The sequence below is a fragment of the Bombina bombina genome, chromosome 5 (assembly GCF_027579735.1).
Source record: "Bombina bombina isolate aBomBom1 chromosome 5, aBomBom1.pri, whole genome shotgun sequence".
Classification (NCBI taxonomy): domain Eukaryota; kingdom Metazoa; phylum Chordata; class Amphibia; order Anura; family Bombinatoridae; genus Bombina; species Bombina bombina.
Window position 1 is genome coordinate 542,969,299 of NC_069503.1, and position 22,608 is coordinate 542,991,906.

Below are 22,608 nucleotides of genomic sequence, written 5' to 3' on the forward strand. Positions count from 1 at the left end.
ACATCCTTTGAAATTTAATCAGCTGTTACTTCACTTGTTGATATGATTCTCTTTTAAATGGAGTACAGAAAATGTTGGGAGTACAATGTCCCTTTAAGTGTGTTAGATACAGAGATTAAAAAAAAAAGTTGTACTTACAAATAATTTACTTTTATAAAGATATTTGCTCCTTCCACTGGAGTCTTTCACTTCCTTGCTGAAGACCAGAGACATCTCAAATAGGAAAAGATGCCTCTCACGCCCCTTACGGATCAAAGTTTTTGGATCCCACACTTGAAAAGACTCTTGGAGGATGAGCTCTCCCTGAGTTTCAATGTTCTCATCAAAACCTACAATGAAAAAGAATAAAACTCAAGGCTGTGTAAGTATTCAGAAGGAGGAAAGACACAAAGATAATAGCAAAGCTCAGTTTAACATTCTAGCATGTCTCTGACCAGTGCCTATAAGGCTAGATTTAAAGGGGCATTAAATACTAAATAAATGCTAGATAGAATGATGCATTCAAAGAAAAGATTAGTCTGAGAACAACATGTAGATGTCTTTTTTTTTAAAGTTTCATTAGCTGTTTAAATGATAACAAAATAAAGTGTAAGGTTTTAGTGTCTATAAAATAATGGGAACTGCGATGTTGTAACTTAGGTTACCTTCTCTGCTGTGACCAATTAGAGTCAGTTATAAATATATCACTAGAGTGGCAGCCAATGGCTGTGTTGAATATAAAAGTGTTCTGCACTTCCATTTCTAACAGGAACTGAAAAGTTCACAATTTCAGAATGGAATTAAAGGAATAGGGGATAAAAACAGAATTTATGTTTACCTGATAAATTACTTTCTCCAACGGTGTGTCCGGTCCACGGCGTCATCCTTACTTGTGGGATATTCTCTTCCCCAACAGGAAATGGCAAAGAGCCCAGCAAAGCTGGTCACATGATCCCTCCTAGGCTCCGCCTACCCCAGTCATTCGACCGACGTTAAGGAGGAATATTTGCATAGGAGAAACCATATGGTACCGTGGTGACTGTAGTTAAAGAAAATAAATTATCAGACCTGATTAAAAAAAAAAAAAACCAGGGCGGGCCGTGGACCGGACACACCGTTGGAGAAAGTAATTTATAAGGTAAACATAAATTCTGTTTTCTCCAACATAGGTGTGTCCGGTCCACGGCGTCATCCTTACTTGTGGGAACCAATACCAAAGCTTTAGGACACGGATGAAGGGAGGGAGCAAATCAGGTCACCTAAATGGAAGGCACCACGGTTTGCAAAACCTTTCTCCCAAAAATAGCCTCAGAAGAAGCAAAAGTATCAAACTTGTAAAATTTGGTAAAAGTGTGCAGTGAAGACCAAGTCGCTGCCCTACATATCTGATCAACAGAAGCCTCGTTCTTGAAGGCCCATGTGGAAGCCACAGCCCTAGTGGAATGAGCTGTGATTCTTTCGGGAGGCTGCCGTCCGGCAGTCTCGTAAGCCAATCTGATGATGCTTTTAATCCAAAAAGAGAGAGAGGTAGAAGTTGCTTTTTGACCTCTCCTTTTACCGGAATAAACAACAAACAAGGAAGATGTTTGTCTAAAATCCTTTGTAGCATCTAAATAGAATTTTAGAGCGCGAACAACATCCAAATTGTGCAACAAACGTTCCTTCTTTGAAACTGGTTTCGGACACAGAGAAGGTACGATAATCTCCTGGTTAATGTTTTTGTTAGAAACAACTTTTGGAAGAAAACCAGGTTTAGTACGTAAAACCACCTTATCTGCATGGAACACCAGATAAGGAGGAGAACACTGCAGAGCAGATAATTCTGAAACTCTTCTAGCAGAAGAAATTGCAACTAAAAACAAAACTTTCCAAGATAATAACTTAATATCAACGGAATGTAAGGGTTCAAACGGAACCCCCTGAAGAACTGAAAGAACTAAATTGAGACTCCAAGGAGGAGTCAAAGGTTTGTAAACAGGCTTAATTCTAACCAGAGCCTGAACAAAGGCTTGAACATCTGGCACAGCTGCCAGTTTTTTGTGAAGTAACACAGACAAGGCAGAAATCTGTCCCTTCAGGGAACTTGCAGATAATCCTTTTTCCAATCCTTCTTGAAGGAAGGATAGAATCTTAGGAATCTTAACCTTGTCCCAAGGGAATCCTTTAGATTCACACCAACAGATATATTTTTTCCAAATTTTGTGGTAAATTTTTCTAGTTACAGGCTTTCTGGCCTGAACAAGAGTATCGATAACAGAATCTGAGAACCCTCGCTTCGATAAGATCAAGCGTTCAATCTCCAAGCAGTCAGCTGGAGTGAAACCAGGTTCGGATGTTCGAACGGACCCTGAACAAGAAGGTCTCGTCTCAAAGGTAGCTTCCAAGGTGGAGCCGATGACATATTCACCAGATCTGCATACCAAGTCCTGCGTGGCCACGCAGGAGCTATCAAGATCACCGACGCCCTCTCCTGATTGATCCTGGCTACCAGCCTGGGGATGAGAGGAAACGGCGGGAACACATAAGCTAGTTTGAAGGTCCAAGGTGCTACTAGTGCATCCACTAGAGCCGCCTTGGGATCCCTGGATCTGGACCCGTAGCAAGGAACTTTGAAGTTCTGATGAGAGGCCATCAGATCCATGTCTGGAATGCCCCACAGCTGAGTGACTTGGGCAAAGATTTCCGGATGGAGTTCCCACTCCCCCGGATGCAATGTCTGACGACTCAGAAAATCCGCTTCCCAATTTTCCACTCCTGGGATGTGGATAGCGGACAGGTGGCAGGAGTGAGACTCCGCCCATAGAATGATTTTGGTCACTTCTTCCATCGCTAGGGAACTCCTTGTTCCCCCCTGATGGTTGATGTACGCAACAGTTGTCATGTTGTCTGATTGAAACCGTATGAACTTGGCCCTCGCTAGCTGAGGCCAAGCCTTGAGAGCATTGAATATCGCTCTCAGTTCCAGAATATTTATCGGTAGAAGAGATTCTTCCCGAGACCAAAGACCCTGAGCTTTCAGGGATCCCCAGACCGCGCCCCAGCCCATCAGACTGGCGTCGGTCGTGACAATGACCCACTCTGGTCTGCGGAATGTCATCCCTTGTGACAGGTTGTCCAGGGACAGCCACCAACGGAATGAGTCTCTGGTCCTCTGATTTACTTGTATCTTCGGAGACAAGTCTGTATAATCCCCATTCCACTGACTGAGCATGCACAGTTGTAATGGTCTTAGATGAATGCGCGCAAAAGGAACTATGTCCATTGCCGCTACCATCAACCCGATCACTTCCATGCACTGAGCTATGGAAGGAAGAGGAACGGAATGAAGTATCCGACAAGAGTCTAGAAGCTTTGTTTTTCTGGCCTCTGTCAGAAATATCCTCATTTCTAAGGAGTCTATTATTGTTCCCAAGAAGGGAACCCTTGTTGACGGAGATAGAGAACTCTTTTCCACGTTCACTTTCCATCCGTGAGATCTGAGAAAGGCCAGGACTATGTCCGTGTGAGCCTTTGCTTGAGGAAGGGACGACGCTTGAATCAGAATGTCGTCCAAGTAAGGTACTACAGCAATGCCCCTTGGTCTTAGCACAGCTAGAAGGGACCCTAGTACCTTCGTGAAAATCCTTGGAGCAGTGGCTAATCCGAAAGGAAGCGCCACGAACTGGTAATGCTTGTCCAGGAATGCGAACCTTAGGAACCGATGATGTTCCTTGTGGATAGGAATATGTAGATACGCATCCTTTAAATCCACCGTGGTCATGAATTGACCTTCCTGGATGGAAGGAAGAATAGTTCGAATGGTTTCCATCTTGAACGATGGAACCTTGAGAAACTTGTTTAAGATCTTGAGATCTAAGATTGGTCTGAACGTTCCCTCTTTTTTGGGAACTATGAACAGATTGGAGTAGAACCCCATCCCTTGTTCTCTTAATGGAACAGGATGAATCACTCCCATTTTTAACAGGTCTTCTACACAATGTAAGAATGCCTGTCTTTTTATGTGGTCTGAAGACAACTGAGACCTGTGGAACCTCCCCCTTGGGGGAAGCCCCTTGAATTCCAGAAGATAACCTTGGGAGACTATTTCTAGCGCCCAAGGATCCAGAACATCTCTTGCCCAAGCCTGAGCGAAGAGAGAGAGTCTGCCCCCCACCAGATCCGGTCCCGGATCGGGGGCCAACATTTCATGCTGTCTTGGTAGCAGTGGCAGGTTTCTTGGCCTGCTTTCCCTTGTTCCAGCCTTGCATTGGTCTCCAAGCTGGCTTGGCTTGAGAAGTATTACCCTCTTGCTTAGAGGACGTAGCACTTTGGGCTGGTCCGTTTCTACGAAAGGGACGAAAATTAGGTTTATTTTTTGCCTTGAAAGGCCGATCCTGAGGAAGGGCGTGGCCCTTACCCCCAGTGATATCAGAGATAATCTCTTTCAAGTCAGGGCCAAACAGCGTTTTCCCCTTGAAAGGAATGTTAAGTAGCTTGTTCTTGGAAGACGCATCAGCCGACCAAGATTTCAACCAAAGCACTCTGCGCGCCACAATAGCAAACCCAGAATTCTTAGCCGCTAACCTAGCCAATTGCAAAGTGGCGTCTAGGGTAAAAGAATTAGCCAATTTGAGAGCATTGATTCTGTCCATAATCTCCTCATAAGGAGGAGAATCACTATCGACCGCCTTTATCAGCTCATCGAACCAGAAACATGCGGCTGTAGCGACAGGGACAACGCATGAAATTGGTTGTAGAAGGTAACCCTGCTGAACAAACATCTTTTTAAGCAAACCTTCTAATTTTTTATCCATAGGATCTTTGAAAGCACAACTATCCTCTATGGGTATAGTGGTGCGTTTGTTTAAAGTGGAAACCGCTCCCTCGACCTTGGGGACTGTCTGCCATAAGTCCTTTCTGGGGTCGACCATAGGAAACAATTTTTTAAATATGGGGGGAGGGACGAAAGGAATACCGGGCCTTTCCCATTCTTTATTAACAATGTCCGCCACCCGCTTGGGTATAGGAAAAGCTTCTGGGAGCCCCGGCACCTCTAGGAACTTGTCCATTTTACATAGTTTCTCTGGGATGACCAACTTGTCACAATCATCCAGAGTGGATAATACCTCCTTAAGCAGAATGCGGAGATGTTCCAACTTAAATTTAAATGTAATCACATCAGGTTCAGCTTGTTGAGAAATGTTCCCTGAATCAGTAATTTCTCCCTCAGACAAAACCTCCCTGGCCCCATCAGACTGGGTTAGGGGCCCTTCAGAAACATTATTATCAGCGTCGTCATGCTCTTCGGTATCTAAAACAGAGCAGTCGCGCTTACGCTGATAAGTGTTCATTTTGGCTAAAATGTTTTTGACAGAATTATCCATTACAGCCGTTAATTGTTGCATAGTAAGGAGTATTGGCGCGCTAGATGTACTAGGGGCCTCCTGAGTGGGCAAGACTCGTGTAGCCGAAGGAGGGAATGATGCAGTACCATGCTTACTCCCCTCACTTGAGGAATCATCTTGGGCATCATTGTCATTGTCACATAAATCACATTTATTTAAATGAATAGGAATTCTGGCTTCCCCACATTCAGAACACAGTCTATCTGGTAGTTCAGACATGTTAAACAGGCATAAACTTGATAACAAAGTACAAAAAACGTTTTAAAATAAAACCGTTACTGTCACTTTAAATTTTAAACTGAACACACTTTATTACTGCAATTGCGAAAAAACATGAAGGAATTGTTCAAAATTCACCAAATTTTCACCACAGTGTCTTAAAGCCTTAAAAGTATTGCACACCAAATTTGGAAGCTTTAACCCTTAAAATAACGGAACCGGAGCCGTTTTGAACTTTAACCCCTTTACAGTCCCTGGTATCTGCTTTGCTGAGACCCAACCAAGCCCAAAGGGGAATACGATACCAAATGACGCCTTCAGAAAGTCTTTTCTAAGTATCAGAGCTCCTCTCACATGCGACTGCATGCCATGCCTCTCAAAAACAAGTGCGCAACACCGGCGCGAAAATGAGGCTCTGCCTATGCTTTGGGAAAGCCCCTAAAGAATAAGGTGTCTAAAACAGTGCCTGCCGATATTATTATATCAAAATACCCAAATAAAATGATTCCTCAAGGCTAAATATGTGTTAATAATGAATCGATTTAGCCCAGAAAAAGTCTACAGTCTTAATAAGCCCTTGTGAAGCCCTTATTTACGATCGTAATAAACATGGCTTACCGGATCCCATAGGGAAAATGACAGCTTCCAGCATTACATCGTCTTGTTAGAATGTGTCATACCTCAAGCAGCAAGAGACTGCTCACTGTTCCCCCAACTGAAGTTAATTGCTCTCAACAGTCCTGTGTGGAACAGCCATGGATTTTAGTGACGGTTGCTAAAATCATTTTCCTCATACAAACAGAAATCTTCATCTCTTTTCTGTTTCTGAGTAAATAGTACATACCAGCACTATTTTAAAATAACAAACTCTTGATTGAATAATAAAAACTACAGTTAAACACTAAAAAACTCTAAGCCATCTCCGTGGAGATGTTGCCTGTACAACGGCAAAGAGAATGACTGGGGTAGGCGGAGCCTAGGAGGGATCATGTGACCAGCTTTGCTGGGCTCTTTGCCATTTCCTGTTGGGGAAGAGAATATCCCACAAGTAAGGATGACGCCGTGGACCGGACACACCTATGTTGGAGAAATAAATAATGAAAGTATATTGCGGACTTCACACACACACACATATATATAAAATTTATCATTTTGTATCACCATCTCAAAGTGTTTAATGTCCCTTTAAATGGACTTGAAAACTAAAAACTATTCAGACAAAGTACAATTTTAAATTGCTCCCCAATTTACTACTATCAAATTTGCTTTGTTCTCTGTTGAAGAGCACACCTATGGCAGTAGTTTTACAACAATGCTTTAAACAATGTTTTAGCAAAAACAAGAGGTGTGTTTCTGCGCTGCAACCAAGGTAAGCTTAGTACTTTTTTGCTTTTTTAGCAGTTATGCAAACAGTGCAAACACTGCTGCCATCTAGTGTTCAAACGTTTATACCACTGTTAAAAGCGTTCTTGCCAAACTGCTGCCATATAGAGCTCCAGGCACATAATGCTACCTACATAGGTTAGCGCTTCAGCAAACAATACCAAGAGAGCAAAGTAACTCATTACCTACATAAGTTAGCGCTTCAGCAAACGATACCAAGAGAGCAAAGTAACTCATAATAAAAATGAATTGGAAAGTTTTTGTGCGCTCTGTATGAATGAAAGACAAAATATGAGTATAAAAAGGTGTCTGAATTTAAATTTGAATTAATATACAAAGTATCAGCTGTGCACTTTGTACTAATGCACATTGGCCTATATTTACTTATTACTAACGCTCAGCAAGTATTAGCAGGAAGTGCCTAACAACCAATGAGCATTAACAATAAGTGTCTATCAGCCAATTAAAATTAGCAGGAAAAATAATCAACATAATACTCTTTCAAATGGATCACAAATCATTTTTGATTACAATGTCCCTTAAAGATATTCTGTATCTTGTTTTATGACGCAGAAACTAAAATATTTTAGTCATAAAGATCTATTCTTTATTTAGTCATTAAAGTTCTATTATATTAAAAAAAGAGGTTCCTTGCCATCTCTTCCCCCTCATGATTGCTCACAAAACATACTTACCCGTTGTCACTGAAATAAGCAAAGAAATCAGCACCAAGTATGTGCATGTGGTACTGATCTCAGCATTTAAAAAAAGGCTAGAGCAATTCCTTTTAACCAAGGACTTACTCACGTTCGTGTGCTGGGGTTTATATCCCTTTAAGCACTGATTGTTCACTGGCCTCACAAGCATAACAATAAAAAGTGCTTCTTCCCAGTGCCATGTGCAAAGTGTTTTAACCCTTTGAGTGCAATTTCCCACCTGGGTGCTAAACTGGATTTTAGTTTTTTTGTTTGTTTTGTTTTTAAATATATATTTAAAAAAGGTTTGTTTTTTTTTCAAATCCCCAAGTCTTATACCGTTGGAAAGGTTAGGCGATTACCTTTCCAACGGTGGGTCTTGGGGGTCTGTAACTGCTAGGATGCCCGAGATACAGGCTTCTAAGCAAAATGCCCATATCCCTCTACTGTCCATTGTAATTTTAAAATAAAGTTGCGTGTCATCACATCATTGCGTGTGACGTCACCGTGCAAAATATGAAGCTCCGGCGATGCCTGTCCCTATACAGGCCAGATCGCTGGGGTGGGAGTCAGTGGGGGGCCCCAGATTGCCCTCAATGTGGGTGAGCGCTAGCGACGGCTCTGAGCCGTCATCAGCACCTGAATGGGACAATTTGCGACAGCTCAGAGCCGTCGTTAGCACTCAAAGGGTTAAATCACCTGATTTATCAAATGATCCAGCTGCAGGTTCACATGAGCCACTTCACCACCTGTTATGTGGCATATCTCAATCCCCTCTGACTTTTCTGACTGTGGAAATTCACAGCCCCTGCTCGCGCGCAATTGGTTACGCATGAGCAGGGGGTAGCTTTGAACTCTAGCCGCGGTGTGCAATGATAAATGCAAGGACGCCATGCCGGACAGACAGGGGTGAAGATGTACGTCCCTGTCCACCAGACTTTGTTAAATCTGGCCCTAAGCGAGATTATGATTTCCTGAAATTTTACCTTCTAGCATGCTGAGATGCATGGCGTCATTGGCTCGTTTTGGCACACTTAGCATCACCTCCAAACCATCTTTAATCTCTCCTTTGCCTTCTTCACAGCATGTCAGCAGCTCCTACAGAAAAAATATCATTTTGATTAATATGGATGTTTCCTATAAAATGGCAGGATTGAGATTTAATACAAAACAAATGGCACCGGTTCATGTTTCATTTTAACAAGAATGATTTGTTTTCCAGAAGATGCTTTAAGAGCTCAATAACAAACACCTGCTGCAACATATCGTGCTAAGTTTGATAAATTTAAGGGGGGCATCCTCCCATAGAGTGTTGATTTCCGAGTACTTCTCTTTACCTATTTTGAATACAAATAATCCTCATGGACAAATGTAGCTTATTTTACATGGTTCCTTCTCTGTATGCAGTATGCTTGTGAATTAAAAAGGTTTAGCATTTTAAGATTAGTGACCTTAGAATACTACCCTTGCAAAGGGGTTAAACCCACAGTAGAAATACCACCCCAGAGTCGCAGAGCACTGCCGGTCCCAAGCAGAAAGCGCTGCTAAGCCAATTCAGAAGCACTAGTTCCACATCTGAGTAGAATGACTAGCGCTTTGCTCGGGGGGTGGTTGACTGGCCCTCCAGTACGGGGGCAGCATTACGCACTCACTTGGTACATACAGGCAGCGGAGGTATAGGGTCCACTGCCCATTTGTCTCAAATATGTGCGAACGGGTTCTCAAGTTGTCCGCACGGCCATTAGAACATGTGGCCCATAGTGCATATTATTACACGTATTTTGATTGATTGACAGACTGTTTTTTGGTTTTTTTTGTTATTTAAGTATTCCGAATACAAAAATGGTATGATAAGTATAAGGCATGGACATCATTTTGTATTTGGCATTAGTTTTACAAACAAATGCCGAATATAAACACAGGCAGCAGCATTTAACTATTTTTAGTGCTGGATGTATTTGTATGAAAGTGCAACAAAGATTTGTGCAAATCAAGATATTTGAGTGCTGCACTTTCATACACATAAATCCAGCACCCAGGATAGCCGGATGCTGCTGCTTGCGGCCATATTTTGGCATTTGACTGTAAAACAAATACCAACTATGAAATAAGCTAATGCCTTATAATTACTGACTTTAATAACCCATTGGCTCTCACACACTGATGGGTAACGCCTACACTGCTAAGTGCCCAACACATAAACAACATGCTAAGCAGACATTTGTAATGTGTTAAGCGACATATGGTCACATTCACATACATACATAATACCCATATGCTAAATCAGTTGAAAATGATGCAGCATAACTGTAAAAAGCTGACAGGAAAATATCACCTGAGCATCTCTATGTAAAAAAGGAAGCTATTTTACCTCAATTTCCTCAGCTCACCAAAGTAAGTGCTGTGTAAAAAGTTATACTTCAGTTACTGTGCAGCTGCAGGTTAAAAAAAAAGGAAGGAATAACCAGCAGCCAATCAGCATCAACAGTGCTGAGGCCATGAATTATTTTACTGTGATCTCATAAGATTTTACTTAACTCTCATGAGATTTCATAGTGAACCTTCCTTAAACTGAATAGGTCCCGGGACAGGCATACTGAGTTGCTGCTTAAAGTCCTTTACAATGGGGGTGTGAATACTTAGGACATTTTGAGGTAAAATATCTTTCTTTTTTACATAGAGATGTTCAGGTGATATTTTCTAGTCAGCTTTTTACAGCTATGCTGCATCACTTTCAAGTGCTTTAACATTTGGGTATCATGTCCCTTTAAAGGGATATTATATTGTAAACCTTTTTGTGTTCCTTCATTTTATTGTGTAACCAACAACACATTTTACCTGCTGGTGTGCTGTCTTGTATACATTTAGATCTTTTACCTTCTGTATGTTTAAATGAATTTCCAAAGAAAAGGGTACTAAACGTACTAATTAGCTATTCTGGTAAGCAGTAACACCTTTAATATGCGCAAAAACTTTTTCCATCAAGGGAACATCAGTTATAAAAGAAAACAACAACACTTTTTTAAAAATGCTGCAAAGAAAATAAATCATAAACGCATCAGAGGAGCTCTATTCGGTCTGAAATTTGTGTCCTACATTTGCTTAAAATAATGTAATGTAAGCAAAGAAGGGCTTTAAGTTTTATCTTCCCTCGATTACTTTGCAAATGGGTATGAAAGTGCAGGAGAACCAGCCCTTTATTTTTTTATTGCCTGCAAATGAAGTTAATGGCTTAACCCTTTAAGAGAAAGTGCCGTAGCACCAGTGCAGGTATAAATTTAAATAACTTCTGAATCCATATGAACTGCTTTTCTATTCTCATTATTGCGTTACTTAAAGGGATAGAAAGGTTACAACTGAAATGTGCAGCATTTTTCCAATATACTTCTATTAGCAAAATGCTTTAGCAGCATTCGCACATGTGCTACATGAGTAGGATATCGGGATTCAAACAGCATGCCTGCTCAGAGAGCCATCGGTGGTGTGTATTGCATCAGTGAAGTCTTAATTTGTGTCACACAAGCCACTTTTGACTCTCAGAGAAGGTGTGGTGTTAAAATGCTGGTGCACGGAGCGCTTACAGCATATGTGTGTATGCTACTTAAAAACAGTAATAACTTCTACTAGAGGCATTTTTGACAATTGAAGTATAAAACAAAAAAGCTTTTATTTAAGATTTAAATACACTCATGCACAGTTCAATTTGATCTTCCTATCCCTTTAAAAATAATACCATATAAATGAATGCTTGCAAGGAGATGTTTTAACATGAATAGAAAAGTGCAGGAAAGGATCACTTGCTTTTCATTTAAGAAATACTTCTAATAAATGTTAAAATCTATTCTTCACTCACAACAATAACTGGGGTGTTTTCTCATTGTAATGAGCTGTTAATTCATCAATTTTTTTTACCTCTTTAACCACAACTTACCTTTAGAAGAAGCTGATATTTTGTTATTCTTTGTACAGGTTTGATAAGGTAAGAAGAGATTGAATTGGCTAGCTCATGACGATGCTGAATTTCCTGTAAAAGAACAGACAGATAAACTTATATTCAGCAAGATTGTTATCAGGTTGTGGCTATGTATTATGCAAATGAAATTCATTCTTAGTCAGCATTACTTTTTAAAAAAAAATGTTTTCTAAAAACAAAAAAACCCTCATAATTCTAAATTTTTATTAATCTTTATCATTCATGTGAAATGTACGAAAACAATTTACTTTTTTACCTCACAAGAAAACTCCCATTCCCTCAATAATTCTAAATAATTCCACCTTGTCCAAAATAAGATTACTTTATCACATATGTTTTTTTTTGTTTTTTTTATAACTTTTAGAGATAGTTAAAAGGGACAGTCTACTCCAATTTTTTATTGTTTAAAAAGATAGATAATCACATTATTTACCATTCCCAGTTTTGCATAACAGAACACAGTTATATTAATAAACTTTTTACTTCTGTGATTACCTTGTATCTAAGCCTCTGCAGACTGCCCCCATATTTCAGTTCTTTTTGCAGATTTGTATTTGAGCCAATCAGTGCTACATCAAATAACTCCACGGGAGTGAGCACAATGGTATCTATATGGCACAAACAAACTAGCGCTGTCTAGCTGTGAGGAACTGTTAAAATGAACTGAGATAAGAGGTGGCCTTCAATGACTTAGAAATTAGCATATGAGGCTACCCAGGTTTAGCTTTCAACAAAGAATTCACAGAGAACAAAGCAAATTTAACGATAACAGTAAACTGGAGAGTTGATGATTGTCCCTTAAAGTATGCTAAATTTTGAATGAATTTTATGATATTAGAAAAGATCACTACACCATTACATTAAATTTATATTTATGCCAACCTCTGCTGAAGAGCTAGTCTAAATAAGGTATTTCATCACATTTTTTTCTGTATGGGCATTCCTATTTTTGTACGCATAAAATATATCTCATATTTGTTTGAAATATATTTTTTTAATTGGCTGTATCATTATACCTGGTCTGGACTCAGTATGTACTAACAAAATGTTCAGTGGATCACTCATAACAGTGCATGCTGGGAAGACTATCTAAGATAATTATTTGTATTAACAATAGACAAATTTAAAATGTTTTTATTTTGTGACCTCTACTCACACTACCAAATAGAATAATTCAGTGCCAATATGATCTCTAACAATTTGAAATTCAAGCCATACAAATAAATTAGCTTTATTTAAATATTTGATGTAATATCCTTTTTTTCCCCAGCCCTGTCAGTAATTGCTGCCTATGTGGACACCTTAGATCTGGATGCTAAAAGCCAGTAAATTTCTTCTTTTACCGAGTATTTAAATGGAGGCTAAAAAAAAATTGCTCCCAAAAAGGAGGCTGCATGCAAGAGTAAAAGTGAGGAAAATAACTGTATTTTTTATTTTCTAAGGGGTAGGAGGGGGTGCAGAGTTTACTATTTGTAATTTTTAGGGCTGCAACTAACGATGATTTTCATTATTCATTATTTTTTTAGATTAATCGGATAAAAAAAAAAAACGTCAGCAGAACAAATTTTTTATACTGAAGCAAAATAAAAAACCACAAACTGTTTCAGAAGAGGTAGAACTAGAAAGAGGTAGACTATCACTGTTAAAGGGACAGTCTAGTCCAAAAAAAACTTTCATGATTCAGATAAGGCATGTAATTTTAAACAATTTTCCAATTTACTTTTATCACCAATTTTTCTTTGTTCTCTTGGTATTCTTAGTTGAAAGCTTAACCTAGGCGGTTCATATGCTAATTTCTTAGACCTTGAAGGCCGCCTCTTAAGAATGCATTTTAACAGGTTTTTCACCACTAGAGGGTGTTAGTTCATGTTTTTCATATAGATAACACTGTGCTCGTGCACGTGAAGTTACCTGGGAGCCATCACTGATTGGCTAAACTGCAAGTCTGTCAAAGAACTGAAATAAAGGGGCAGTCTGCAGAGGCTTAGATACAAGATAATCACAGAGGTAAAAAATATATAAATATAACTGTGTTGGCTATGCAAAACTAGGGAATGGGTAAAAAAGGGATTATCTATCTTTTAAAACAATAACAATTCTGGTGTAGACTGTCCCTTTAATAACATTCTGTTATTTACTCTTTCAGAAACTTTGCATACAAATGCAAACATTACAACATGACTAAATGCTCCTGGCTCAGGCTGGCTCTCTTTTTGGAAGCTATTTTTCCTGAAACATAGAAGAGGCGCTCAGATGGTGTTGAGGTGTCTGAGATGCATAAGTAGGGTTTTGCCAATTTCACCAAGGTGGGCTATTTATCTTTGTTAGCATTCTCCACCAATGCAAGGGGCCTCTTAACAAAGTAAACTTTGACTTCATTCTAACATAAAAATATCTTGAATATCTATCTATATGCAATGGTAAATAACCAGCTATAAGATTAGGGAAAAAATATCTAGTCAGCTCTTAAAAAAACAGATATATACTTATAGAGGTTGAATTTGGTACATTTTTTACAATTAATTCAAAATATAAAAAACAAGAAAAGTCAAAAGCGCTAAGGACTATATATCAATAACAGGACAAAGCCTTACACATTTATCTATACAGTACATATAATCAGAAATAGCAAGCAATCTGCTAATAATAGTGCAAACAGATAATAGTGCACATCAATCCAAATAACAAAACCCACCAATCTAGGGCTAGGTGTATATAACGAGCTCAGCACTATATCATGCAAATCATAGTCCCAAATCACCTTATTTAATATAAACAATCCAAATGATGACTCCTATTTTATTTCTGGGTTGCACATAAGCTAGGAGTAGTTGTAAACGTATACTGTCCTGAAAAAGTGAATAGCAACCATGTGCAGAAGCTCATTGGAGTGAAGCAGCTGGTGATGTGTACAGACCAACTAATTGCAAACCAACTAATCGATTATGAGATTTGCTGACAACTATTTTCATTATCGATTATTATTGATTAGTTCTTGCAGCTCTAGTAATTTTATCACTAGCAACACTGTAAATCTGTGTGTTTAACCCGGTGCAACTAGCACTGCTGACTCGGAGCAATGCAGGTCCCGAGAGGTATTTTATCAATTTGTTTAACCCCTGCAGGAGTTAAACACAGATTAGCTGTGTCACTATTGATACATGATCTGCTTAAAGAATTAGAACATGTAATTGTAATCCTTTTAAAAGCTCTTTAGTGATTGAAAATTTGTTGGAAACGACCTAATTTAAACACATTGTTTTCTTCCATATGATTTACAATAATTTGAAAAATGTAGATTTATACAGTGCTCAAAATTTTACAAACTAAAGAATCCAAAATGTTTAAGAAATATTAAGGATTTAAAGAATGGGTGTCAAAATATGTACAAGCAATATAAAACGTACTTCAAAATAAGCTCCTGCTTGGTCCAGGATGAGTTGCGTAGAGTCGGGCTTGTTTTTGCAATACGACACATACATTTGAAACTTATCAGCCTGAAATAAAGAGAACATTTACAATATTTCAGTAAAGCAGTTAAATTATCTTTAGCAACTTTCCTTGTCATTGACAAGAGGAGAGAGACAGAGGAGAGAGAGAGGGGGGAGAGAGAAGAGAGGAGAGAGAGAGGAAAGAGGAGAGATAGAGGAAAGCGAGCGAGAGGAAAGCGAGCGAGAGGAAAGCGAACGAGAGGAAAGCGAGGGAGAGGAAAGCGAGGGAGAGGAAAGCGAGCGAAAGAGAGAGAGAGAGAGGGGGGAGCAAGAGAGAGAGGAAAGCGAGAGAGAGGAAAGCGAGCGAGAGGAAAGCGAGCGAGAGAGAGAGGAGAGAAGAGAGAGTGAGAGGAGAGAGAGAGAGGAGAGAGAGAGAGGAGAGAGTGAGAGGAGAGAGAGAGGAGAGGAGAGGAGAGAAAGAAGAGAGAGTGAGAGGAGAGAGTGAGAGGAGAGAGTGAGGAGAGAAAGAGAGGAGAGAGAGAGGAGAGAAAGAAGAGAGAGTGAGAGGAGAGAAAGAAGAGAGAGTGAGAGAGAGGAAAGCGTGAGGGAGATGAGAGGAGAGAGAGAGAGAGAAAGAAAGAAAGATAGACTTGTATTTTTTTCTAAACTTCTGATTTAAGGAAATAAAGGAGGAGAGAGAGAGAGGAGAGAGAGAGGAGAGAGAGAGAGAGAGAGGGGGGGGGAGAGAGAGAGAGAGGGGAGAGACAGAGAGAGGGGAGAGACAGAGGAGAGAGAGAGAGAGAGAGACAGAGGAGAGAGATAGAGGAGAGAGACAGAGGAGAGAGGAGAGAGAGAGAGGAGAGAGAGAGGGGAGAGAGGAGAGAGAGAGGGGAGAGAGGAGAGAGAGAGGGGAGAGAGAAGAGGGGAGAGAGAGGAAAGAGAAGAGATAGAGGAAAGCGAGCGAGAGGAAAGCGAGCGAGAGGAAAGCAAGCGAAAGAGAGAGATGGGGGGGACAAGAGAGGGGGGGAGCAAGAGAGAGAGGAAAGCAAGAGAGAGGAAAGCGAGCGAGAGAGAGAGAAGAGAGAGGAAAGCGTGAGGAAGAGAGGAAAGCATAGGAAGAGAGTGAGAGAGGAGAGAGTGAGAGAGAGAGGAGAGAAAGAAGAGAGAGTGAGAGAGAGAGAGGAGAGGAGAGAAAGAAGATAGAGTGAGAGAGAGAGGAGAGAGAGAGGAAAGCGTGAGGGAGATAAGAGAGAGAAGATAGGAGAAGAGAGAGAAGAGAGGAGAAGAGAGAAAGAGAGAAAAAGAAAGAAAGAAAGAAAGATAGACTTGTATTTTTTTTCTAAACTTCTGATTTAAGGAAATAAAGGCAAAAATAGTAACAGAATTAATTACCCATGTCACAAAGCAATGCCCAACGTCCTCTGGTAATTGTTCATATTTTTCAAGTTCCTTTAAAAATATACTGTGGATAAAATAGGAAGAGATTTAATAAATAACATTTGTATTTTTAAAGCATTTGTTCTACATATATTTAATATAGACCTAGGATATAAAACCTAGGAGGTGTTTTATGTATTTTGATCTATGTAAAGCAGTAAGACATTTCAATGGTAAATCATATGTTTTCATAAGGACAAGCTAGATGCCTTAAAGGACCATTAAATACAGTAGTATTGTATAATTCACAATTGCATAATAAAAATACAATACAATAACCCATACTGTGAATTTGAAATCAGCAGTAGATTTTTTTTCTGACAAATTTGAATGTTATTTCCATCATGTGACAACCCTTAGCCTATCACAAATGCATATAAATATATACTATTAACTCCTGCACATGCTTAGTAGGAGTTTGTGCCTCAAAAAGTGTGCATATAAAAAGGTTGTACACATTCTGATAAGACGTAAATTGGCAAGTTTTTATTTTAAATTGCATGCTCCATTTCCATTAAAATGAATGGAAATCTGGGTAATGACATTGCTAACACCATGTTTAAAGTGAGTAAATCACTAAGTTAGTATAATACATTGTTCTGACATCTATGAACCTTATCCATTATTTTTTTTTTAAATGTGAGTTATCCGTGACTTTTCCCCCCACACTTTCCATTATTTAATTGATTGTGTTCTTACCTATGAGTAAATCTATTGCAGATGTGCCACTATTACCTTATCTTACAAAAAGTAAAGACTAGCTGTGTTCAGTCAAATTATTTTCTATATGTGACTACTAAGCATTGTATTTGGGACAACCAATTTATTTAAAGATATGTTACAAATAGAAAACTGATTCCAATGCAGATATTTGTTCCATTAAAAAATATATAATTCTGTTTATTTACTGTTAAAGGGACAAGAAACCTAAACTTCTATTATCTATTTTTTTATCAATTTTACTTTGTTCCTTTGGTATCTATTGTTGAAAAGCAGGGATGTAAGCTCAGCAAAGGTCTGGAGCACTATAAGGCAGCAGTTTTGCAAGAATGTTATACATTTTCAAGAGCACTAGATGGCAGCACTATTTCCTGCCATTTAGTGTTCCAAAGAATACCATGCGAATGAAGCAAATTTGATTATAGTGGTAAACTGGAAACTTTGTAAAAATGATATGCGCTGTCTGAATCGCAAAGTAAATTTCCTGGTATTTTACATCCCTTTAAGGTCTTTTTTAAACTCAAACACCTCTGTTTTTCATATCTGGGACATGGTCAATAAGGGGGTGTACCCCTTGAGGCAATAAAGGGACAGTGTGTACAAATCTTTTAATCTGGATTCATTTATAGATAGGTGTGTGTTCTCAAAGTAAAGGTTTGTGTGTTTAAAGTATTCCAAATGCAGCATCCTCCTGGTAGTTTGTTACCACGGGAAGAGACACTAAATTGTTACTGGGACTTTAGTGAAGTGGGGAGGGTGGGGGTTTGGCGGATCAAAGAGTTGCTTATTAAAGGGACAATCTATAATAGAATTTTTTATTGTTTAAAAAGATAGATAATCCCTTAATTACCCATTCCCCAGTTTTTCACAACCAACACAGTTATATTAATTTACTTTTAACCTCTGCGATTACCTTGTATCTAAGCCTCTTCTGACAGCCCCCTGATCACATGACCGTGACTATTTAAAATCTATTGAGTTGCATTTTGTACTGTGGTGTGCTAACTCTTAAATAACTACAATAACACTTTTAGTGTAGACTGTCCCTTTAAGCAATTTAATAGTGAAAATATTTCTAAATACCAGCTAACCATAGCAATAGACTTTAGACAATGTATATCACTTATACTTCACTTTCATTTTTTCTTTCAGGATTCAGATAGAGCATGCAATTTTAAACAACTTTCTAATTTACGTCTATGATCAAATTGCCTTTGTTCTCTTGGAATCTTTTGTTGAAAGGCAGTGATGTAAGCTAAGGCGCGTGCACGTGTCTGGACTCTATATACCAGCAGGATTGCAAGAATAGTATCCATATGCAAGCGCACTAAATGGCAGCACTATTATGTAGTGCTCCAGACACTAACCAATGAATCTCTTCAAACAAAGAATTACCATGGGAACGAAGCAAATTTGATAAGAGAAGTAAATTGGAAACTTTTTTTTTTTTAATTGAATACTCTGAATGCCAAAAGAAAAATTTGGGGTTACATATCCCTTTAAGTAAAAAGAAAAAGCACCAAACGGTAAGTAAAAACTGAATTAATAAAATAATAAGCATGGTCTGTGAATATAATTTTCCACAAAGTGAACTTTTATTTCAAGAAAGTTATCAGTGTAAATTCCTGAACTAAATGACAAAGATGAAAAATGTAATTGGAGTTTTCTCATTTAATTAGCAATTAATTACGATGTGCAAAATCTAAATCTAGCTGACCTTTTCAATGTTAGAACAAGGTGAAGACGAAAAGAATAAAAATGTCCTCAGCTCAACTGACAAAAAATTGTAAACCTCAACAGAAAATAAGGATGTGATAAATGCATTTCTCAGATGGGAGTGTGAGAACATTTCCTTTGGTTGCCCAAACAAAAGATGAAGCAGTGCGAGTATATTGTCATTCACTGCCATCTGATTAAATGTGAGTATATTGTCATTCACTGCCATCTGATTAAATGTGAGTGTATTGTCATTCACTGCCATCTGATTAAATGTGAGTATATTGTCATTCACTGCCATCTGATTAAATGTGAGTATATTGTCATTCACTGCCATCTGATTAAATGTGAGTATATTGTCATTCACTGCCATCTGATTAAATGTGAGTATATTGTCATTCACTGCCATCTGATTAAATGTGAGTGTATTGTCATTCACTGCCATCTGATTAAATGTGAGTGTATTGTCATTCACTGCCATCTGATTAAATGTGAGTATATTGTCATTCACTGCCATCTGATTAAATGTGAGTGTATTGTCATTCACTGCCATCTGATTAAATGTGAGTATATTGTCATTCACTGCCATCTGATTAAATGTGAGTGTATTGTCATTCACTGCCATCTGATTAAATGTGAGTATATTGTCATTCACTGCCATCTGATTAAATGTGAGTGTATTGTCATTCACTGCCATCTGATTAAATGTGAGTGTATTGTCATTCACTGCCATCTGATTAAATGTGAGTATATTGTCATTCACTGCCATCTGATTAAATGTGAGTATATTGTCATTCACTGCCATCTGATTAAATGTGAGTGTATTGTCATTCACTGCCATCTGATTAAATGTGAGTGTATTGTCATTCACTGCCATCTGATTAAATGTGAGTATATTGTCATTCACTGCCATCTGATTAAATGTGAGTGTATTGTCATTCACTGCCATCTGATTAAATGTGAGTATATTGTCATTCACTGCCATCTGATTAAATGTGAGTGTATTGTCATTCACTGCCATCTGATTAAATGTGAGTGTATTGTCATTCACTGCCATCTGATTAAATGTGAGTGTATTGTCATTCACTGCCATCTGATTAAATGTGAGTATATTGTCATTCACTGCCATCTGATTAAATGTGAGTGTATTGTCATTCACTGCCATCTGATTAAATGTGAGTATATTGTCATTCACTGCCATCTGATTAAATGTGAGTATATTGTCATTCACTGCCATCTGATTAAATGTGAGTATATTGTCATTCACTGCCATCTGATTAAATGTGAGTATATTGTCATTCACTGCCATCTGATTAAATGTGAGTGTATTGTCATTCACTGCCATCTGATTAAATGTGAGTGTATTGTCATTCACTGCCATCTGATTAAATGTGAGTGTATTGTCATTCACTGCCATCTGATTAAATGTGAGTATATTGTCATTCACTGCCATCTGATTAAATGTGAGTATATTGTCATTCACTGCCATCTGATTAAATGTGAGTATATTGTCATTCACTGCCATCTGATTCAGTACTTGATAGCTACATGTTGATCAGTATTTGGGCAGATGTATATTTAGTTACACTTTTAAAGAAATATTATGCACTAGTTAGGCTTTGTCTAACTCAAGGCCCTGGGAGCAGTCTGGCCCCTTTAATGCATTTAGAATATTTACCGCTTTACTTTTTCCTCTTATGTACATATAAGCCTTTTTATGTTATTAAAGGGACATGAAACCCCAATTTTTCACTTTCGTGATTAAGAAAGAGCAAGCACATTTAAACAACTTTCCAATTTACTTCTATTATCTAATTTGCTTAATTTGCTTGATATCATTTGTTGAAAAGCATATCTAAATAAGCTCAAGTAGCTGCTAATTGGTGGTTGCACATAGATGCCTCGTGTGATTTGCTCCCCCGTGGGCATAGCTATTTCTTCAACAAAGGATATCTAAAGAATAAAGCAAATTAGATAATAGAATTAAATTGAAATGTTGTATAAAATTGCATTCTCTATCTGAATCATGAAATATTTTTTTTGCTTTAATGTCCCTTTAAAAAGAAACTGTAGCCTGAATCTGAATCATCTAGTACGCATTCATCTTAAAGGGACATAAAATCCATTGTATGTCCCTTTCATGATTCAAATAAAGAATAGAAATGTAAACAACTTTCCAGTTAAGTTTTATCATCAGATTTGCTTCATTCTGTTGGTATACTTTGGTAAAAGATAATCAATGCACTATTGGGAACAAGGAGAACATATCTGGTGAGCCAATAACAAACATCATATAATGTGCAGCCACCAATCAGCAGCACAGTGACAAATATGATCCTGAGAACAGAACTGGATTTTCCCTGTGTAATGTTAAAGGGACTGTAATAATTTGACATTCATGATTTGGACAGAACATACAATTTTAATCAACTTTCCAATTTACTTCTATTATTTAATTTGCTTCCTTCTCTTGTTAACCTTTGCTGAAAGGTTTATCTAGGAAAGCTCAGGAGCAGCAAAGAACCTAGGTTCTAGCTGCTGATTGGTGGCTGCATAAATATACAGATTGTCATTGTCTCACCCATGTGTTCAGTTAGAAACCAGTAGTGCATTGCTACTTCTTCAACAAATGATACCAAGAGAATGAAGAACATTTGCTAAGAGAAATAAACTTTAAAGTTGTTTAAAATTGTATGTTCTACCTAAATCATGAAAAACATTTTGGGTGTTATATCCCTTTACTGCCTTTATATTACTTTATGTTATGTTTCAGTCATAAACATAAAACTGGAAATACTCAATTTTATTTTATATTTGTTTAGCTTGGAGGGAACATGTATGCTAAATATAAAGATGAAACTCTATAGGATCTGTAGGGTTTTCATTAAATCAAGTTGCTCTTAGGGGGGTTACTACTGAGAAAACCTGTTTTATTTCATGACAAAACCATCACAGTAAACAAAAGCTGAACGGATACATTGCACTTACTTGTTGTGAAATTCATATATTTCCTGCATGTTTCCAAAGATAATGTGCTCTTTGTTTACAATGCCAGACGGGATCTCTTCAACTCCGCTTGTCATTTCCCACAGATATGTCTAAAAACATTAGGGGAAGGAAAAAGGCAATTAAAACAACAGAAACACCTGCAACCTTCAATAAAAAGCTGTTTCGACTCTTAGAAACCGTCTGCCAGGCAAAGGGACGTCAGTGTCTGGAAAGCTTGATTAGCATTCCCTATTAGCGGTATCACCTGTATATCACTTTTGTATAAAAGGAGTTTTGCATTATTTAAAGGACTATTAAATTAAGTAGAATTGAATAACCAACAAGTGCACAATGAAAAGACAAATGCAATAGCACTTACTTTTAAGGAGCAGCAGATTTTTTTTCTGACAAAGTTAAAAATTTCCTTCAATTTGTCAGCCCCCCTTGTATCATCTGACAGCCATAAACCAATCACAGACTCATACGTATACACTGAACGGTTGCACATGCTCAGTAGGAGCTGATGCCTCAGAAAGTGTGCATATAAAAAAGACTGTGCACAATTTGATAAGTAAACTCTCTTAAAACTGCATGCTTTATCTGAATATTGAAAATATAATTTTGACTTTGTTGTGCAAATTGGTTTGGACTGATGGATTTAGAATGTTCCTTAAAATACTTTT

The 22,608-nt window shown here is 38.2% G+C and overlaps 1 protein-coding gene across 6 annotated transcripts in view; it reads right to left on the reverse strand.

The window, feature by feature from the left end:
* The window catches only part of LOC128660571 (triple functional domain protein), a 763,036-nt gene that overhangs the window by 223,996 nt on the left and 516,432 nt on the right, over window positions 1–22,608 (reverse strand). For all 6 annotated transcript variants that reach the window (XM_053714497.1, XM_053714496.1, XM_053714493.1 and 3 more), the window contains exons 25-30: window positions 21,926–22,035; window positions 16,457–16,526; window positions 15,041–15,130; window positions 11,592–11,684; window positions 8,647–8,758; window positions 139–329 (exon numbers count right to left, since the gene is read on the reverse strand). In XM_053714497.1, the coding sequence (XP_053570472.1) occupies window positions 139–329; window positions 8,647–8,758; window positions 11,592–11,684; window positions 15,041–15,130; window positions 16,457–16,526; window positions 21,926–22,035 (666 nt within the window). The remainder of the gene's footprint in view (window positions 1–138; window positions 330–8,646; window positions 8,759–11,591; window positions 11,685–15,040; window positions 15,131–16,456; window positions 16,527–21,925; window positions 22,036–22,608) is intronic.